Source organism: Schistocerca cancellata, chromosome 12, assembly GCF_023864275.1.
Source record: "Schistocerca cancellata isolate TAMUIC-IGC-003103 chromosome 12, iqSchCanc2.1, whole genome shotgun sequence".
Lineage (NCBI taxonomy): Eukaryota > Metazoa > Arthropoda > Insecta > Orthoptera > Acrididae > Schistocerca > Schistocerca cancellata.
Genome location: NC_064637.1, coordinates 14,022,345 through 14,040,745, shown reverse-complemented (window position 1 = coordinate 14,040,745; position 18,401 = coordinate 14,022,345). Strand labels below are relative to the sequence as shown.

Sequence of the window (18,401 nt, the reverse complement as noted above, 5' to 3'; positions counted from 1 at the left end):
TGGTGAGGTTAATGACTGAGGTGGGAACTCTGCTTCATATCTGTGACCCCAAAACCGAGGAACAATCGAAACAGTGGAGCCACGACGGGTCTGGACAGTGAAAGAAATTCCCCAACCAGAAACTGGCCAAAAAAGTGATGATGTCTGTTTTCTGGGAAAAAGACTGCATTCTGTCAGTGAACATTTATCTCGAGGATCAACTATAACCAGACAACATTATGCTAATAAGCCAGACCTGTCAAAGGAAGCAACTGAGAACGAACGCCGATGAAAGTTGTCCGACGGAATTCTTTTCTCGCACGACGACGCAACTGCACACACACCCGTCATCACGGCTGCCAAATTGATGACCCCAGACTTCCGACTAGACGACCGTCCTCCCTACCCGCCAGACCTAGTCCCCTCGAACAGATTGCACAACTTTTATTCGGGCAGACTAGAAGTGCTGCAACGGTGATGTGCCGAGTGTCTCAGTCTCGGGAGAGAAGAAATTGAATAAATGAGTAATTTCAAACCTTCAGCTTTATTCTTTCTAGGCAAAAGCATGAACTTTTCAGCACCCACTGTTACCTTTGTAGACAACAACTAGATTCATGACCAATGTTTGAATCAAATGACTGTACATAACATGTCATGTGACAATAACGATGCACTTCTATATTCCATGTACACCTTCGGCAACTACTCCACAGCCTGTGCCACCCGGATTCTTCCTACCGACAGCAGTTTCTCTGAACTGCACAGGTGGGAGCTCCCCTGCAAGCCAGACCCCCCCCCCCCCCAACCTCATCTACACACCTTGATCTCCCCCGTCCCCACATACCTTTTGCCTTTCCTAGCTCACTTGCACAGTGCTTTGCCCTCCTTTCCCTTTCACCCCCCCCCCCCCCACCCGGTGCGACCCAAGCTCCCCTACCCTGTCCCTCCTCACTTACGCATGTGTGCTATAGCACCTCCCCCATCCCCATGCTGCTTTTCCTCCCCTTCCCCACCCCACACCTCCGCCGTATGCCCACTACCAGGGTGTATACATGGAAAAGGAAAAGAAATTCCCGGATTTTTCCCGGATTTCTCGGTTGAAAATACACTTTCTCCCGGGTGAAAATACATTTTTCCCCGTGTTATGTGAGAGTATACTTTTCCTCGGCACCGTAAAACTTATCAGTCATTTGAATATTTGAATGTTTATGGTTTTATACGCTGACGTAGAATTTCCCGGAACTTTAGGAAACGAAGATTCGGGGAGGGGGGGACACGTTTTGGAAAGATCTTTGATGTGCAGCAGCAACATGCATTTTTCATGTTATGCAGATATAAATTCGAATTCCACTAAACACCTCATGTGATGTAGTCAGCCAATATCAAGATCACTCATAAGTAGCGCGAACACACAAATAAGAAAAGTTGATGGTTTAAATTAATATACATAGTGTTGCTACAAGAAAAACAGAGGTTTCATATATAATCGTAGTCTCGAAGATTAATAAGCTGCAAGAGAAGCTAAGCTTCCGCATATAATTTTGATCTTTTTTGCGCGTGTTACACCTCAAGATATATCACACAAACGTGCCAGTAAAATTTTTAATAACGATGTAAATGTCTGATCTTCTGGGCTTGAAATTCTTCTTGATGGTCATCCTCAAAGAGTTGATTTTTAAATGAGAGTCAAACACTCTGTGATTTAAGAAATTGATCGTACATTCTCGCACATAGTTCATCTTGCATAAAAGGAAATTTACTTTGAAAGTAACACTTTTCAAACCACTATTCGCAATATATTCCCGTGACCTGTTAGAAATTGGTTCATTTCAGCAGTTGCCAGAGAGCGCCAGATAACAGGCGCCACCGCTCATGCGCAGCTACGATGACACAGGAAGCGCGTATGTTCATATGTGTAAAACATTAAAAGATCTTGCATTATGTCACAAAAGAAACAAGACATGAGAAGACACTTCAAGGTCTTCGGAATTTCATGAACCATACTAAAATGCATAATTCAGCTTAAAGCGCACATTCGTATGTCCAGATTCAGATGTTAATTTTCCTGAGTACCAGTACTGTATTATCTCATATTTGGTTCTTTATTATGGCATAATGCCACGCGAGCTAGAAGATGGAAAACGTGCACTTGAAATGCAGCGAACAGTTGAAACTAGCCAACAGTGTGAAATTAAACACTTCGTTTCACATAAATTGACTGCCTCAGCAGAAAAGATTAATAAAAGCCAAGTCTCTTTAGCAAACTGACAAAGATAACTTCATTGTTCTGTAAGGCGATTAATACTTGACTGTCAGAAAGGTAGAAATAAAACCTGAAAATAACAACATATTTTAGCCTTTCGTAATTATGCGAACGATTTTAATTCATTTGATAGCTCCCGGCCACAGAAATCCACTTTGTTTTCATTTGATGTGAGAGTAATAAATGAAGAGGAAACAGCAAAATCACAAACACAGGTCACGTGGAGACTACCCACCTCCCCACCGCAACCCAGACTGCTCTGTGCATCAGCCCCAGATCTACGATATTTCTGGACCGGGCAATACTAGATAGTGGCGCCCAGCCACACATCCATAGCCAGAAGTGGGGGAAGGAACTACCCATACGCGACTCAACTGCGCATGCACAAGAGCCCGCCCGCAACTGCTACAACGAATATAATGTCAACAGGTGTCACGTCACGCTCATTGGAGGCGATTTGTCGATATTAATCACTGCATAGTCTTTCTAAAGCCTTTGACACACTTTGCTGTTGACAGACGCTTGTATGAGCACTATGTTTTGTTGTTATATATGGCGGATTTCCTTTGCGACTTAAGTTTTATTTTCGTTTTTTCTTCCTCTTGTTAATGTTTTTTGCTGCAGTATTATCCTGCAGACGCGGGATACAGTAACATCCTTTGTTGGAGTATTGGTTTTTACCAGTCAAAATGACAAAAATTTAACTGAAAACTAAAACAATGAAACATTCCCGAAATTCTGTAGATGCCGGCTTTCTCCCAGATGAAAAAATTCCCGGATTTTTACCGGATCTCCCGGTTATCCCGGGTCATATACACCCTGCACTACGCACCACGGCCAATATTACTGCTTGACAGTCCGGCCTCGGCGACGGGAGACGACGGTGACAGTGCGTATCCGAATCGTACGTGTTATCGACACTCGGGTGCTTTTCTAAACCCCAGCTTATTCTACTTTTAAGTTGTCACCATTCTCCCAGTCTTCACACCAAATACCTCTCCGATGCAGCTCTGTGAGCTATTCTGCCCCATGCAACCCCCTCCGTCTCCAAATAACTACCGTAACCTACATTAGTTCAAATCTGCTCACCGAATTTGTGTCTCAGTCTCCCTCAACAATTTTGACGCCCAAAACATCCCTCCTTTACCAAACTGATGATTCCTTGACGAGCTATTCTGCCCCATGCAACCCCCTCCGTCTCCAAATAACTACCGTAACCTACATTAGTTCAAATCTGCTCACCGAATTTGTGTCTCAGTCTCCCTCAACAATTTTGACGCCCAAAACATCCCTCCTTTACCAAACTGATGATTCCTTGACGACTCGTGATGTGTCCTATCGACCGATTTCTTCTTTTAATCGAGTTGTCCCGTAAATTTATCTTTTCCCCATTTTGATTCAGAATCTCTTAGTTATTTCATCTATCTATATGATTTCCAGCATTCTTCTGTAGCTCTCTAATTCAGAAACTTTATTCTCTTCCTTTCTGACATGCTTATTGTCCATATTTCACTTATATAAAGCTACACTCAGGTCATATACCTTCAGAAAATATTTCCAAATATTTAAATTTATATTTCTTATTAGCAAGGTCTCATTTTTCGCAAATGCTTTTCTCACTATTGCCAGTTTGTATTTTATATCTTCTCTACTTCCATTATCAACGGTTATTTTAGTGCCCAAATAGAAAAACTCGTCAACTATTTTTAGTATCCAATTTCCTCATCTAATTCTATCAGCATCACTTATCTCAATTCTGTTCCTTTCCATTACCCTCATTTTACTTTTATCAATGTTTGTCTCGCAGCTTCTCTTCAACTCACTATCTGTTCTGTATGACTGCTCTTCCGAACCCTTTGCAGCCTGTAACAGAATTAGCTCGCTCAATGTACAGACTAGAGGTTACGACACTGTCTCACTCCCTTCTCATGAATTTTCACTCCTAGCATTTTATCCCTACTATCTACAGGATTACACAGAGCGTATTTCAATCAACATTGTCAAGAGCTTTATCTAAATCTACAAATATACTAGAATCATATGTTTGTAATTATTTAACCTGTCTTCTGAGCTCAGTTGTAGGTTCAGTATTGTGAACTAATCTACCCCGCCAGCCATCCCTGATTTAGGTTTTCCGTGATTTCCCTAAATCGCTCCAGGCAAATGCCGGGATGCTTCCTTTGAAAGGGCACGGCCGACTTCCTTCCCCGTCCTTCCCTAAAAACCGATGAGACCGATGACCTCGCAGTTTGGTCTCTTCCCCCAAAAAACAACCACCACCACCACCACCACCACCACCACCAACAACAACAACAACAACAACAATAACAACAATCTACCCCGAGGTCAGCTTCCACCAATATTTCCATTCTTCTGTCAATAACTTGAAGTGGTATTTTGCAATTGTGACTGATTATAAATGACTGTTCAGCAATATTCAAATTTGTAAGTGTCTGCCTCCTTTGCAATAGCAATTATGAAATTCTTGTTGAAGTTTGATGGTATTTTGCATGTCTGAAGCGTCACACATTCCAGGTGGAATAATTTTGTCACAGCTGGATCTCCCAAGGATCTCAGTAGTTCTGAAGGATTTCGTCTACTACAGGACCCTTGCTTTGATTTAGATCTTTCAGAGCTCTATCTAAATCTTCTTGCAGTATCATATCTCTTATCTTGTCTTCACCTACTTCATTTCTCCTTTCTATAATACTGTCCTCAAGTTTGTTTCCTTTATACAGATCCTTCCACTTGCAGTTTTCCCTTCTTTGCTTAGAACTGGGTTGCCAACTGAGCTCTTGATACCAATACAGCTATTTGACTCTTCTCCAAAGGTCTCTCTTTAAATTTCCCAAATGAAGAATCTTTTGCACTGTCTATGAATCTCATTTTTTGGACATCTGGATTTCTTTTTTCCTCCTCCATTTATTGCTGTTTTCAGATGACATAAGGTTCAATATTTCATGTGTTATCCAAGGATATCTACTGGACCTTTTTTTGCCTAACTGATGCTCTGCTGCCTTCACTATTTCATCTTTCAAAGCTACCCACTCATCTTCATTTTATTCCTTTCCTCTGCCTCACTCAATGTTGGCTAATGTTCCCTCTAAAACACCCAGTAACCTCCAGTTCTTTCAACTTACCCATGCACCATTTCTTTTATTTCCAGGTTTCTGCAATTTCTTCCATTTTAATCACAGTTAATAATCGATAAATTACAGTCAGACCCCACAACTTCCTCTGGAAGTATTTGCACTTCAATGTCTGGTTTTGAAAGCTCCTTCTTACCACTACATAATCCATTATTAACATTCTGTTGTTTCCAGGTCTCATCCACCTATAAAGCCTTCTTTCACAATCATTAAACTGAGTACTAGCAATGTTTAAATTGTGCTCAGTGCCAAATTCTTCTAGGCAATTTCTTGTTTCATTCACGACTCCCAGCCCAGTTGGACACTAATTACCGTAGTTGTGAGAGCAAATGTTTCATGACAGACATACACTATGTACTCAACTGAAACATAACAGCAGACATTCGCCCTGTGCCCAGTTTTTCATGCAGTTCAGTGTTTACGATGCTATATCTCTCGCATTATGCGGTGTACAACGATATAATTTCACAGATGACTTAGGTGATACATGTAACTACCCTATGGAAAATATGTTGTGAATACATTTCATAGTTAACAAGCAACAAATTGAAAGATCATGCACAATGCAGGAGTTTTACTGCACAAATAGTGAAAATTTAGCAAACAATAAACTGTTTTCATTTCATCATTTTGTGTGTGTGTGTGTGTGTGTGTGTGTGTGTGTGTGTGTGGGGGGGGGGGGGGGGGGGGGGTGTCAGAGAGAAAAATCTTCAAAAAATGTTTGAAATAATGTGTACAGTTTGTCGGAAGTTGCTAAGTGCTTTCATTCTCAAATACTTGTGAGTTACACTGCCTGAGGGCAAACGTGCATTTGTAACTGTATTACTTGCCTTATTGTGTTGAGCTTTCAACTTAAGTTTATATCTCTTAATGAGTGGATTGTGACAGCAGTCTAAATATTTAAATTCAGTCAATAATTAATTAGGTTACATACAGAAAATTGAAGTTTTGTTGCCTCTACAATGCAACTGGTATTGGGTTTCAGGATTGTGTTTTAGTAATGTATATTAGAAAAATTTAATTTAAAAACTAACAGGTATATAATAATATTATATTCAAAGAATGAATTCAAATGGACTGACAAGAAAAATTGTGTGGTAGTTAGAAAAATTGAAAGGGAAAAGGGAAGGGTGAGGAAAGTGAATCGAGAACTAAAAGTAGTCCACAGAAATAAACTAGAAATTGAAGATGGAACAAAATATAGAAACAAAACTAAGAGGTGTGACTTTTCCAAGACGAAACAATTACAAAATGGCATGGAAGATAAAGGGCAGCTAAAGAGAGGAAAGAAGTGAACATATGCAGGGGTACTGAAGAGTGTGTGAAGGTCACGTGCTTTGGTTCAGTAACAAAACAAGAGGAAATTAATGCACACACAGGTGATGTGCAGCTGTGTTGCAAGAGTGGAATGGATTCTGAACAGCAAAAGAATTCTGTTACTATTTTACATGACAGTAGAGGTTGACCAAAGATTTCAAAGTACAGTTGCAGTATTAACATTGGTAATTTAACTCACGTGAAAAAAAAAAAAAACAAAAAACATTCATTAGAAGGCAGGAGATGTCTACTTTATAAATTTAAAAAAAGTTGAAAACAAAAATAATTCATTCATTTTTTCATCCCTCCATTGTGTTCTGCGGATCCCATCAAGAAGTAACACTTTTAGGGATGTGGAACAAGTCAAGGTATACATTAATAAAGGACACAGATATCACAGAAAGTTGATCCCTATACTGTTCGAACAACAAACTGTCAGTGTACTGCTTCATGCTATTCGTATTGGCAACACTTAAACTTAATCGAGTTAATTAGTACGAAAACTATTACTCTCGAAAAAAAAGAAGAAAACTTCTAGCACCTCAGTTTTACAATGTAGCTGATGTTCACCTTCTATTTGTTGCTTAACATTTACTCGATTAGAACGGCATTCTTCAAATAAACTTACGTTCGCACATATAAATACTGAATCCTATTTACAGCACATCACTACTTGTAACTCAGCTTTATAATGAACACCGCTACTTGCCGTGTACCTAACAGTACTTTTCAATCCCCAAATCTAGATATTCACATAATTTGTAGAAATAGTGGCTCGTGGCATAAGGTTTTAATTTTCTTTTGAGTTGGTAGAGAGTCCCAATTTCTTGTTCTATGTTAGATGGGAGCTCGGTGAACATCCTACCACCGTAGCACATCACTCTGCTGCGAACCACAGATGAGAAGATGAAGTCAACACAAATATTATTTCTCTCAACACAAATATTATTATTGTGCCTATCTCACAGTTTGGTCGAAAATAATTTTTTATTATCAGAAGCAAAAACCATTAAGGTATGGATGTTTGGGAAGTGAGTGTTTGAATTCAAAGATCATTAGAAAGTGTTTTGGAAACTGTGTGTTTATCTCCTTTACACAATATCTCTACCGACACTTTAAGTAATTTATGTGCACATTATGACAACATAATTCAGTAAAAGAGTAGGCAGTGAAAATACAGGGTGATCAAAAAGTCAGTCTAAATTTGAAAACTTAATAAACCATGGAATAATGTAGATAGAGAGGTATAAATTGGCACACATGCTTGGAATGACATGGGGTTTTATTAGGAAAAAAAGGAGAGAGAGAGATAGAGAGAGAGAGAGAGAGAGAGAGAGAGAGAGAGAGTTCACAAAATGTCCGACGGATGACGCTGGACAGCAAAACGTCAGTAACTGCTACCGTGACGGGTGAGAGGTAAGCTGATATGCTATAGAATCGCATCATCCCCAGCTTGGCTGATAAACACCTGCCGGAACGTACGATGTTTATGCAGGATGGCGCTCCACCGCATATTGCTAGACGCGTGAAAGATCTCTTGCGTGCGTCGTTAGGTGATGATCGTGTGCTCAGCCGCCACTTTCGCCACGCTTGGCCTCCCAGGTCCGCAGACCTCAGTCCGTGCGATTATTGGCTTTGGGGTTACCTGAAGTCGCAAGTGTATCGTGATTGACCGACACCTCTAGGGATGCTGAAAGACAAAATCCGACGCCAATGCCTCACCATAACTCCGGACATGCTTTACAGTGCTGTTCACAACATTATTCCTCGACTACAGCTATTGTTGAGGAATGATGGTGGACATATTGAGCATTTCCTGTAAAGAACATCATCTTTGCTTTCTCTTACTTTGTTATGCTAATTATTGCTATTCTGATCAGATGAAGCGTCATCTGTCGGAAAATTTTTGAACTTTTGTATTTCTTTGGTTCTAATAAAACCCCATGTCATTCCCAGCATGTGTGTCAATTTGTACCTCTCTATCTACATTGTTCCGTGATTTATTCAGTTTTCAAATTTATACTGACTTTTTGATCATCTGGTATATAAAATATGCTGATAATCTCGACCGGAGGAGTTCTGGAGGTCACACCGTGCCGAACGGAGCACCTCGACCATTTTATCCGAGTGTCGACTCTATTTTGACACACACCTCGCAGGTGAGGGCGGCGGAGTGCAGCTCGGCGGCAGCAAGGACGCGGTGGCGTGGGTGGAAGGCCAGCGGGTTGCCGCGCAGGTCGAGCCGGCGCAGTGTGGGCAGCCGAGACAGCGGCGCCAGGCAGCCGTGCGCCGCCAGGCAGTTGCCCGACAGGTCCAGCTCCACCAGGGACGCCAGCCGCGACACACCTGCAGCGGGAAACAGTCTGTCTGTTTACACTCCGTCTCCCGACGAGCGTGTCGCAAAAGGGAGTCGTCGAGGTGTGGAAAGAGTCGAGGACAGACTGCACGCTGACGGCCGGGAACGGCCACTGCTGCAAAGTGTCCTCACTTATTCACTTCTAGATTACTACATACGCCAAAATCACAAATGTGCAAAAATGGAGATATTCACTAACAAGCATTGGTGCTTTTCATTATTTAAGTTCTCCGTTACAGTACAATCACAGACGAGGTGCGTCGGTAGTGGAGGACAAAATTTGGGATCCGTTACTAGGAAAACAAAAACGAGCACAATTTATAACACAGAATGTGGCTCGTTTGTGATTTTGGTGCTCTGTTACTGATCTTCAGTGCACTGTTAAAACATGAATGTTCTAAGTACACAGTCTGATATCCTTATGAAGTTGCTTATGTCTGATTACGGACACAAATTTCTGTGTAGCAATGTGACTGATTACACTTCAGCTCTTCATTCAAAGTTCAGATCAATATACAAAGGATTAGTGTACAACTAAAATATATTTCAAAAGTGTAACAGGAAATAAGACTGCCTAAAAGGTGCACAAAAAGTTGCGAGGATACTGAGAAACAAAATAACCGTGGGAGAGACAAGGTAGATAATCAACTACCAGAGAGTGACAACAATCGTGTCGGGGAGCGAAAGGCTATTTACAATTCGTACAGAATCTACACGGTAGTTATAAGAGTTGAAGGGCATAAAAGGAAAGCACTGGTTGAGAAGGGAGTGAGACAGGGTTGTAGCCTATCATCGATGTTATTCGATCTGTATATTGAGCAAGCAGTAAAGGAAACAAGAGAAAAATTTGGAGTAGGAATTAAAATCATGGAGAAGAAATAAAAGCTTTGAGGTTTGCCGATGACATTGTAATTCTGTCACAGACAGCAAAGGACCTGCAAAAGCAGCTGAATAGAATGTACAATGTCTTGAAAGGAGGACATAAGATGAACATCAACAAAAGCAAAACGAGGATAATGGAATGTAGTCAAATTAAACCACTGTGTACAGGCACAGGTGTGTGTGTGTGTGTGTGTGTGTGTGTGTGTGTGTGTGTGTGTGTGTGTGTGTGTGTGTGTGTGTGTGTGTGTGTTTTTATATATTTTAGTGTAGTTCGAAAAAGGAAATGTAATAAAATGCAGCAGAAGGAATTACAGTTCAGACAGAAGAAATAAAAACTTTGAGGTTTGCCGATGACATCGTAATTGTGCCAGAGTCAGTAAAGAACTCGAGAGAGCAGACAGATGGAATGGAGAATGTCTCAAAAGGGGATATAACTAGAATGTTGAGAAACACAAGATGAGAGTAATGGAATGCAGTAGAATAAATCTGGCAGCGTCAGAGAAATCAGATTATGAAATGAGACTCTACAAGGAATAGACAGGGTTTGCTATTTGCGCAGTAAAATAACTGAAAATCACTTACGTACGGAGGATATAAAGTCTAGGCTCTTCTTCTTTCTTCTTCTTGTGGCTTCACAACCCTGTGTGGGCCTTTGCCTTCTTAACAATTTCCTTCTATTCTGCTCTCTCGTTTACTTCCCTACTCCATCCTCTGATTCCTAAGGCTGTGACGTTTTCTTCCACACTGTCCAGCTGTTGCTTATGAGGTCTTCCTTCGAATATTATTGCTTTGAATATCTACTGGAAGACCTTCTTTGTAGTTCTTCTGTCCTCCATCCTCAGGACATCCCCAGCCAGGCCATTCTTTTACTTTTAATTTGCCTCACAACATCAGCTTCTCGTCTGAGATGACTCAACTCTTAATCAGTACTCGGTCTCCAGGTACCACCGTAATTTCAGATCGCTTTGCATTCTTTGTTCAAATGCTCAAGTTACGGTTCATTAGTGCCGGTTAGCAACCACACTTAACATCCGTACGTAACCACCGGCCTAATTGTAAACTTATATATAATCATTTTGAGCTTTTGCTTTATCGTCCTAGCTGTGATTAGCTTTTTAAATGTGAGATAACACCTATCAGCACTTAAAATTTGGGTTATTATTATCAATATTAGCCACTAGGTATTCAAAAGTCTTTACATGCTGACAGTTAAAATCTGCTGCTGACCAGTTATCCGGATTATTGCACCTATCCTATGGAGTTACATATATTTAGTTACTGATCTTTAAATTTTCAGTCCCCTATGCTAAAACGTAGACTGGGAATAGTAAAAAAAGTTTTTCTGGAGAAGATCCATTTGTTAATGTCAAATTACATTTAAGTGTTAGGAAGTCTTTGCTGGATGTATTTGTACTGTGAGGTAATGAAATGTGAATGACAAGCAGTTCAGACACAAAGAGAATAGAAGCTTTTCAAACGTGAGGAGGAGAGATTAGTTTCTAACATCCTGTCGGCACCGAGGTCATCAGAAACGGAGCACAAGGTCGGATTAAGGGAGCACGGGGAAGGAAATTAGCCGTGCCCTTTCAGAGGAACCGTCCCGGCAACTGCCTGAAGCGATTTAGGGAAATCACAGAAGCCTAAATCGGGATGGCCAGATGTGGGTTTGAACCATCACCCTTCCGAATGTGAGTCCAGTATGCTAACCACTGTGTCACCTCGGTCAATCTTTTGAAATGTGGAAAAATGAGAACTGGGAACAAGAGAAATTTGAGGCATAACTTCACTAAAAGCAGGGGCCGGTTGATACAAAAATTCTGAGGTGTGAAGAAAGCATCAGTTTAGCACTGGAGGGAAGTCTGGAGGGAGGGGGTAAAAACTGTAGAGGGAGACCAAGATACAAACACACTAAGACAGTAATGAGGTTCAAATGGGTGTAAGTTACAGAACACACTCGCAGACAGAGAGGCTCGCTCAGGGAAGCCGGATGTGGGGAGCCGAATCGAACTGCTTTTCTTACCAAAAACCACAGTGATAGCGAATCCTGTAACAAGGGCTGCGGTGCCCGTCTCTGAAGTAGGTCGGAATCTCGGCAATGCAAAAAGTTTCACTAACCGGCGTCCGAGTGGTAAAAGGAGGAGAGAGCTCCACACGTAATTCCCGATCGCCACAATTCGAGCTATCGCCACGTACAAAATCGTAAACCTCTCGACAGAGTCTGTCCGGGATAGTGCGTGTGACCCGACAGAGAATCCAGACCGAGTAACAAAACGCAAAGGCGTACACTCAAACATAATACAGAGCTGGTGTTTGGAGGTGTTCGTGACACATCTACCTACTGAGAAGAAGCGAGACACAGGTCACACCAATTTTTAAATAACTGAAAAGTAAAGACGCGCTCGACCGAGAATCGAGATGTTGTTGTTGTTGTTGTGGTCTTCAGTCCTGAGACTGGTTTGATGCAGCTCTCCATGCTACTTTATCCTGTGCAAGCTGCTTCATCTCCCAGTACCTACTGCAACCTACATCCTTCTGAATCTGCTTAGTATATTCATCTCTTGGTCTCCCTCTACGATTTTTACCCTCCAGGCTGCCCTCCATACTAAATTTGTGATCCCTTGATGCCTCAGAACATGTCCTACCAACCGATCCCTTCTTCTGGTCAAGTTGTGCCACAAACTCCTCTTCTCCCCAATTCTATTCAATACCTCCTCATTAGTTATGTAATCTACCCATCTAATCTTCAGCATTCTTCTGTAGCACCACATTTCGAAAGCTTCTATTCTCTTCTTGTCTAAACTAGTTATCGTCCATGTTTCACTTCCATACATGACTACCCTACTTTCAGAAACGACTTCCTGACACTTAAATCTATACTCGATGTTAACAAATTTCTCTTCTTCAGAAACACTTTCCTTGCCATTGCCAGCCTACATTTTATATCTTCTCTACTTCAACCATCATCAGTTATTTTGCTCCCCAAATAGCAAAACTCCTTTACTACTTTAAGTGTCTCATTTCCTAATCTAATTCCCTCAGCATCACCCGACTAAATTCGACTACATTCCATTATCCTCGTTTTGCTTTTGTTGATGTTCATCTTATATCCTCCTTTCAAGACACTGTCCATTCCGTTCAGCTGCTCTTCCAGGTCCTTTGGTGTCTCTGACAGAATTACAATGTCATCGGCGAACCTCAAAGTTTTTATTACTTCTCCATGAATTTTAATACCTACTCTAAATTTTTCTTTTGTTTCCTTTACTGCTTGCTCAGTATACAGATTGAATAACATCGGGGAGAGGCTACAGCCCTGTCTCACTCCCTTCCCAACCACTGCTTCCCTTTCATGTCCCTCGACTCTTATAACTGCCATCTGGTTTCTGTACAAATTGTAAATATTCTCTCGCTCCCTGTATTTTACCCCTGCCACCTTCAGAATCTGAAAGAGAGTATTCCAGTGAACATCGTCAAGAGCTTTCTCTAAGTCTACAAATGCTAGAAACATAGGTTTGCCTTTCCTTAATCTTTTTTCTAAGATAAGTCGTAAGGTCAGTATTGCCTCACGTGTTCCAGTATTTCTACGGAATCCAAACTGATCTTCCCTGAGGTCAGCTTCTATCAGCTTTTCCATTCGTCTGTAAAGAATTCACATTAGTATTTTGCAGCTGTGACTTATTAAACTGATAGTTCGGTAATTTTCACATCTGTCAACACCTGCTTTCTTTGGGATTGGAATTATTATTTTCTTCTTGAAGTCTGAGGGTATTTCGCCTGTCTCATACATCTTGCTCACCAGATGGTAGAGTTTTGTCAGGACTGGCCTCCCAAGGCCGTCAGTAGTTCTAATGGAATGTTGTCTACTCCCGGGGCCTTGTTTCGACTCAGGTCTTTCAGTGCTCTGTCAAACTCTCCACGCAGTATCGTATCTCCCATTTCATCTTCATCTACATCATCTTCCATTTCCATAATATTTTCCTCAAGTACATCGCCCCTGTATAGACCCTCTATAAACTCCTTCCACCTTTCTGCTTTCCCTTCTTTGCTGAGAACTGGGTTTCCATCTGAGCTCTTGATATTCATACAAGTGGTTCTCTTTTCTCCAAAGGTCTCTTTAATTTTCCTGTAGGCAGTATCTATCTTACCCCTAGTGAGATAAGCCTCTACATCCTTACATAGAGATACCGTGCAGAATTACGCGGACACTGGTCATTGCACCAGAGCCACCTGTGTCACTCTAGTCTCTCGGGTGTGTCAGGTTGCCGACTGTGAAGTTAAACCTGACAGGGACCGTAGTGTGACAAGACAATGAAACTTTCACACACTGCTGTACTTCCCACCTAACCGTAACTTCACTACAATAAGAGATGACGTTACAGTAATATACGTTAAAAAAGATTTTACTCAAATTCATATGTTTTTATTTGCAAAACACAGTATCATATTTATACTAACAATACAACTGTATGACTGCCGTCTATATCTTTTTGTCTGTTTGAGCGTACTAATCTCCAAAACACTTAGGCCTATTTTCACAGTTTCCCTCAGGTAACTTGAGGAGTGTAGATAGGGGCAACATACAGGCTTTATTACATCAAAATTGGATCGTGGAAAAAAGAAATCGTATTTTAACCTTCGAGCAAGTGCACCACTTTTCGAGTAGTCGTACGGCCGCACAGGGTATTTGTACCCTGGTATATAGTTTACATAACACAGTCTCAAACTTTCGGAAAATTATGTATATTTTGTGAATACTGTTACTAAGTATGTTAATTCTACATTTTTTATGAACCAAATTGATTATGTGAACATTTTTAGGGTAAAATTGAAATACTTCCTGTAGAATTAATATGAAGTGTTTCACTTGATGTATACTTACTTTATTTTTTATTCTTGTACACGTCCCCTACAATTTAGCCTCACGAACATAAGTCACAGTTCATAAAAGGACTTAATAGTCATAGATGTTGCAAGTGTAAGCGTCTGTCACGTTTCTTAGAAACAAACTTTTTGCATCTATCACATACAACAGTTGTCGATACGACTTCTGCTCGGTTTCATTACACACCTCCCACATTTCTCATTTGCTGATTCTTAAAAAGTAGATGGACATACATGTTTCTTTTCAGAGGGTTCTCAATATTTAATCGAGAATGCTGAAATGTCACTAGGCAGATACATTATCCTGGATCTTTCAGTCAGATGGGACTTCATTGATGCCATTGCTCAATCCTTCACAAAATTTATTCTTTCACGATGCAGGTTTTTTCGATTTCAGGAATACAAAATCTGTGCATTGATTTCTGCTACATTCATGAGAGAGTAAAAGACACACATTGGGTATCGTCTCATCGTGTGCGAGAGATTGTACGCATTATATAATTGGTCCACAGTGTCAACTTACACTCCTGACATATTGTAGTCCATTATTATTTCAGACTTGTTTGTTTTATCATCAAGTTTTGGTAGCTCATGCATCATTGACAGCAATATCACTGATTTGTTTTTCTTCGGTACATACGATGTGAGAGTGACACCTTTCTGAAACCCAAAAATTGAAGACCCGACTTTTCAATTTTTGCTTGCCTGAAATTCAACAGATATTTCTCTTCTGTCCTCCTTCAGTGTGCCAATAAAAACGAGCTGCTTCTTTAGGAGAGATGTCAGCAAGGTGTATCAGTTATTAAATGTGTATTCCTATTGTTACCTCTGGAGTCACAAATCAGGTGCATCGCTATATCCCTTGACTTGTTTGGGGTCCGATGTGGGCCATCCTCTTGTTTTCCACAGTATACTTCTAAGTTACTTGTAAAAAAATGTTTTTGAGTCAGACATACCGAAGATCTCGATTCCATATTTTGTGGTCTTATTGGGAATATGCTCTATGAAACTGCAGTACCCATGGAAAGCCTCCAATTTCTCATCAACATTGACAGAGGGCCCGAGGTTGTACGAATTTCTGCAGTTGAGAATAAATGACTCCACGGAAGGACGAAAGGCAGCTAGTTTATCTGTTTTTCTTCTTTCAGCTCATGTGTCCTAGCAACACCGACTCAAAGGAAGGCCTCGGCGCTTGTTGGTGACATCACATCAGGTAGGCACGGCGAACGCCAGGTCTGTTGCAGGCAGAAACGCCCGGGCGTGCTTATCACTGTAAATCCCTTATTTTTGGACAAAATGATTGGTACTGTTTTGGATCTGCAGTTTTATTTAGATGTAAGATTTTCTTACTATCGTGAAGCTACAAATGAAGATCATAGTTCTGTATTACTGAATCCTGTCGAAACAAACGTAGGTCAATATGAGATGCTTTGCCCCATTGCAAGCTTCGGAAATTTTACATTCAAGTAACTATATTTACTTGATCCATTTTGTTATCGAAACTTACCCCAACCCCCTTACAATTAACTCGTTTATTTTATTTATTTATTTATTTTCGTTTGACATCGTCACTGGAAATGTGAACTAATTTACATGTGTAAATGTCCAACTGTTGCCAGTCATTAGATTACAGTCGTTTTCAACGAAAGGAATTCTAAACAGGAAACAAAAGAGCTTCATACATCAAAAATACTGCTGAGCTTAAACTTTTTTAAACATGCACATTAGAAAAGATAAATATTCCCCTCTTGCAACTGAAAGGAGAAACTTAATAAGATAAAAAAAATTATTTGATAAAACAAAAAAATTATTTTATAAAACAAGTATCTCTCTTTTGCCTCTTCTTCTGTCCCCTACCCCCTCCCCCAACGTGTACAATTGCAAGATATTTCATTAAAATTCAGTGCTCTTCACCCATAGTCAACCGAGATACCTAAAGAGGAGCACCAATATGTTCACAGTTTCTTGTAAAAGCAACCCAGTACAGACGTAACTTCCGCAGATTTACAAATAAGGTAAAGAAGCACGAATTCTGTTGCTGCTGGACTATGAAGTTGTTTTTGTATGTCAATCCTTAAAACAGGTGGAAATTTAAGTTTAGGAGTACACTATTTGTTAAGAAGTGTAATGAATTGCACAATTAATTGATTGCAGAAATCTCTTGGAACAGTGTGTGTTGGTCAACTACCGATAGTAGTTTCACATTCTCCTGTGTCAGAGAGGGAGACACCACCATTATGAGTCTGCCTGCAACAGACCTGGCGTTCGCCGTGCCTAGCCGACATGACGTCACCAACAAGCGCCGAGGCCTTCCTTTGAGATAGTGTCGGTCCTAGTCATCAAATCGCATACATCAGAGAAAAAACAAAAATCTCTTGTAACTTATACATGCTCTTAGAACTTGCATTCCTGATCTGTCCGAGTTCCATAGCTTGCGTGTGTTAGTGTGATGTCCTTTCTTTATACCAATCAGATATAAACATCCCGATACAGTGAGTATTTCAGTTCACATTGTCTCCTTTGCACCTCTATCACTGCCAATAAAAAACTCAACTTTTGCATTTTCACTTGAATCACTAACGTCACCTTCAGTAACAGACAGTATGTGTTGCTCAGAATTACTGCCATGACACAATCTGATCGATTTGACAAATCTGACAACTTCCGCAGAATTGTGGCTATTTCTTCTGGCATCATTTCCCTATATAAGTACCAAAGTAATTAGTTTTTTCCAAATATTTATGCATATTTGCACATACATACCAAATATGCATCTACTTGCAGGACAAAGCGTGTGGGGTACTTCGCACACCAGTAGCGTTCTGCCAACAGGTTCACAGAACTGCAGGCACACAGAAAACAATAGAATGAAACTAACAACAGTCAGTAGCTGAGATGATCATAGAGGAATAGCTAGTGTGCCAGTAATATCAGTGGAAAGGCAGTGTTGCCATTAGCAAAAAACTACATGTGCGCCTGCTCGAGGGTTAAAGTTTTAGGAGTCTGCTCAGCTCAGTGGTTCAGATGTTTGCTTCAGTGACAGTGCAGTAAACCAAAACACCGACAGATATCACTGTCAGTCTTTTAAACCTCAGTGACAAAGGTATTTTTGGAAGTCTACATCAGTGGCAGGATTAAGTGCCACAATTTTACCTTCACAGATACAAACTTATATTGAATTTACTGGGCTGGGATACACAGAATAACTGATTTCACTTTGTGTATTAACTTGCTTTGCTTCTATTGATTTGTATCATTTATATTTGACTTCTTGACTAGGAAAAAGCAATTTACTGACAAAGTGATCCTATAAAGGTTCCCTTTTTACTGACTGAGGTGCAGAATCCTAAAAAGCGCCAGCACACACAGGGCCCTTCTTTCACTTCTGTTGCAAAGCACGGCTGCAAAGTGAGTAATGCTTAAATGTTTTTCTTTTTCTGCATCACATTGAGAGTGCAGGCGTCGTGGCGAGCCGATAGCAGAACCTTTATTAGGCGCTAGAATGTGCAGAGCTGGATGATGCCACAACTTAAACGACAGCCCACGATTCCAGGATACTGCTGTTTAATTTTGCCAA

At 40.6% G+C, this 18,401-nt stretch overlaps 1 protein-coding gene across 1 annotated transcript in view; it reads right to left on the bottom strand.

The window, feature by feature from the left end:
• The window catches only part of LOC126109824 (serine/threonine-protein kinase 11-interacting protein), a 251,012-nt gene that overhangs the window by 178,861 nt on the left and 53,750 nt on the right, over positions 1-18,401 (bottom strand). The window contains exon 4 of the mRNA XM_049914880.1: positions 8,861-9,054. Coding sequence (XP_049770837.1) covers positions 8,861-9,054 — 194 coding nt within the window. The remainder of the gene's footprint in view (positions 1-8,860; positions 9,055-18,401) is intronic.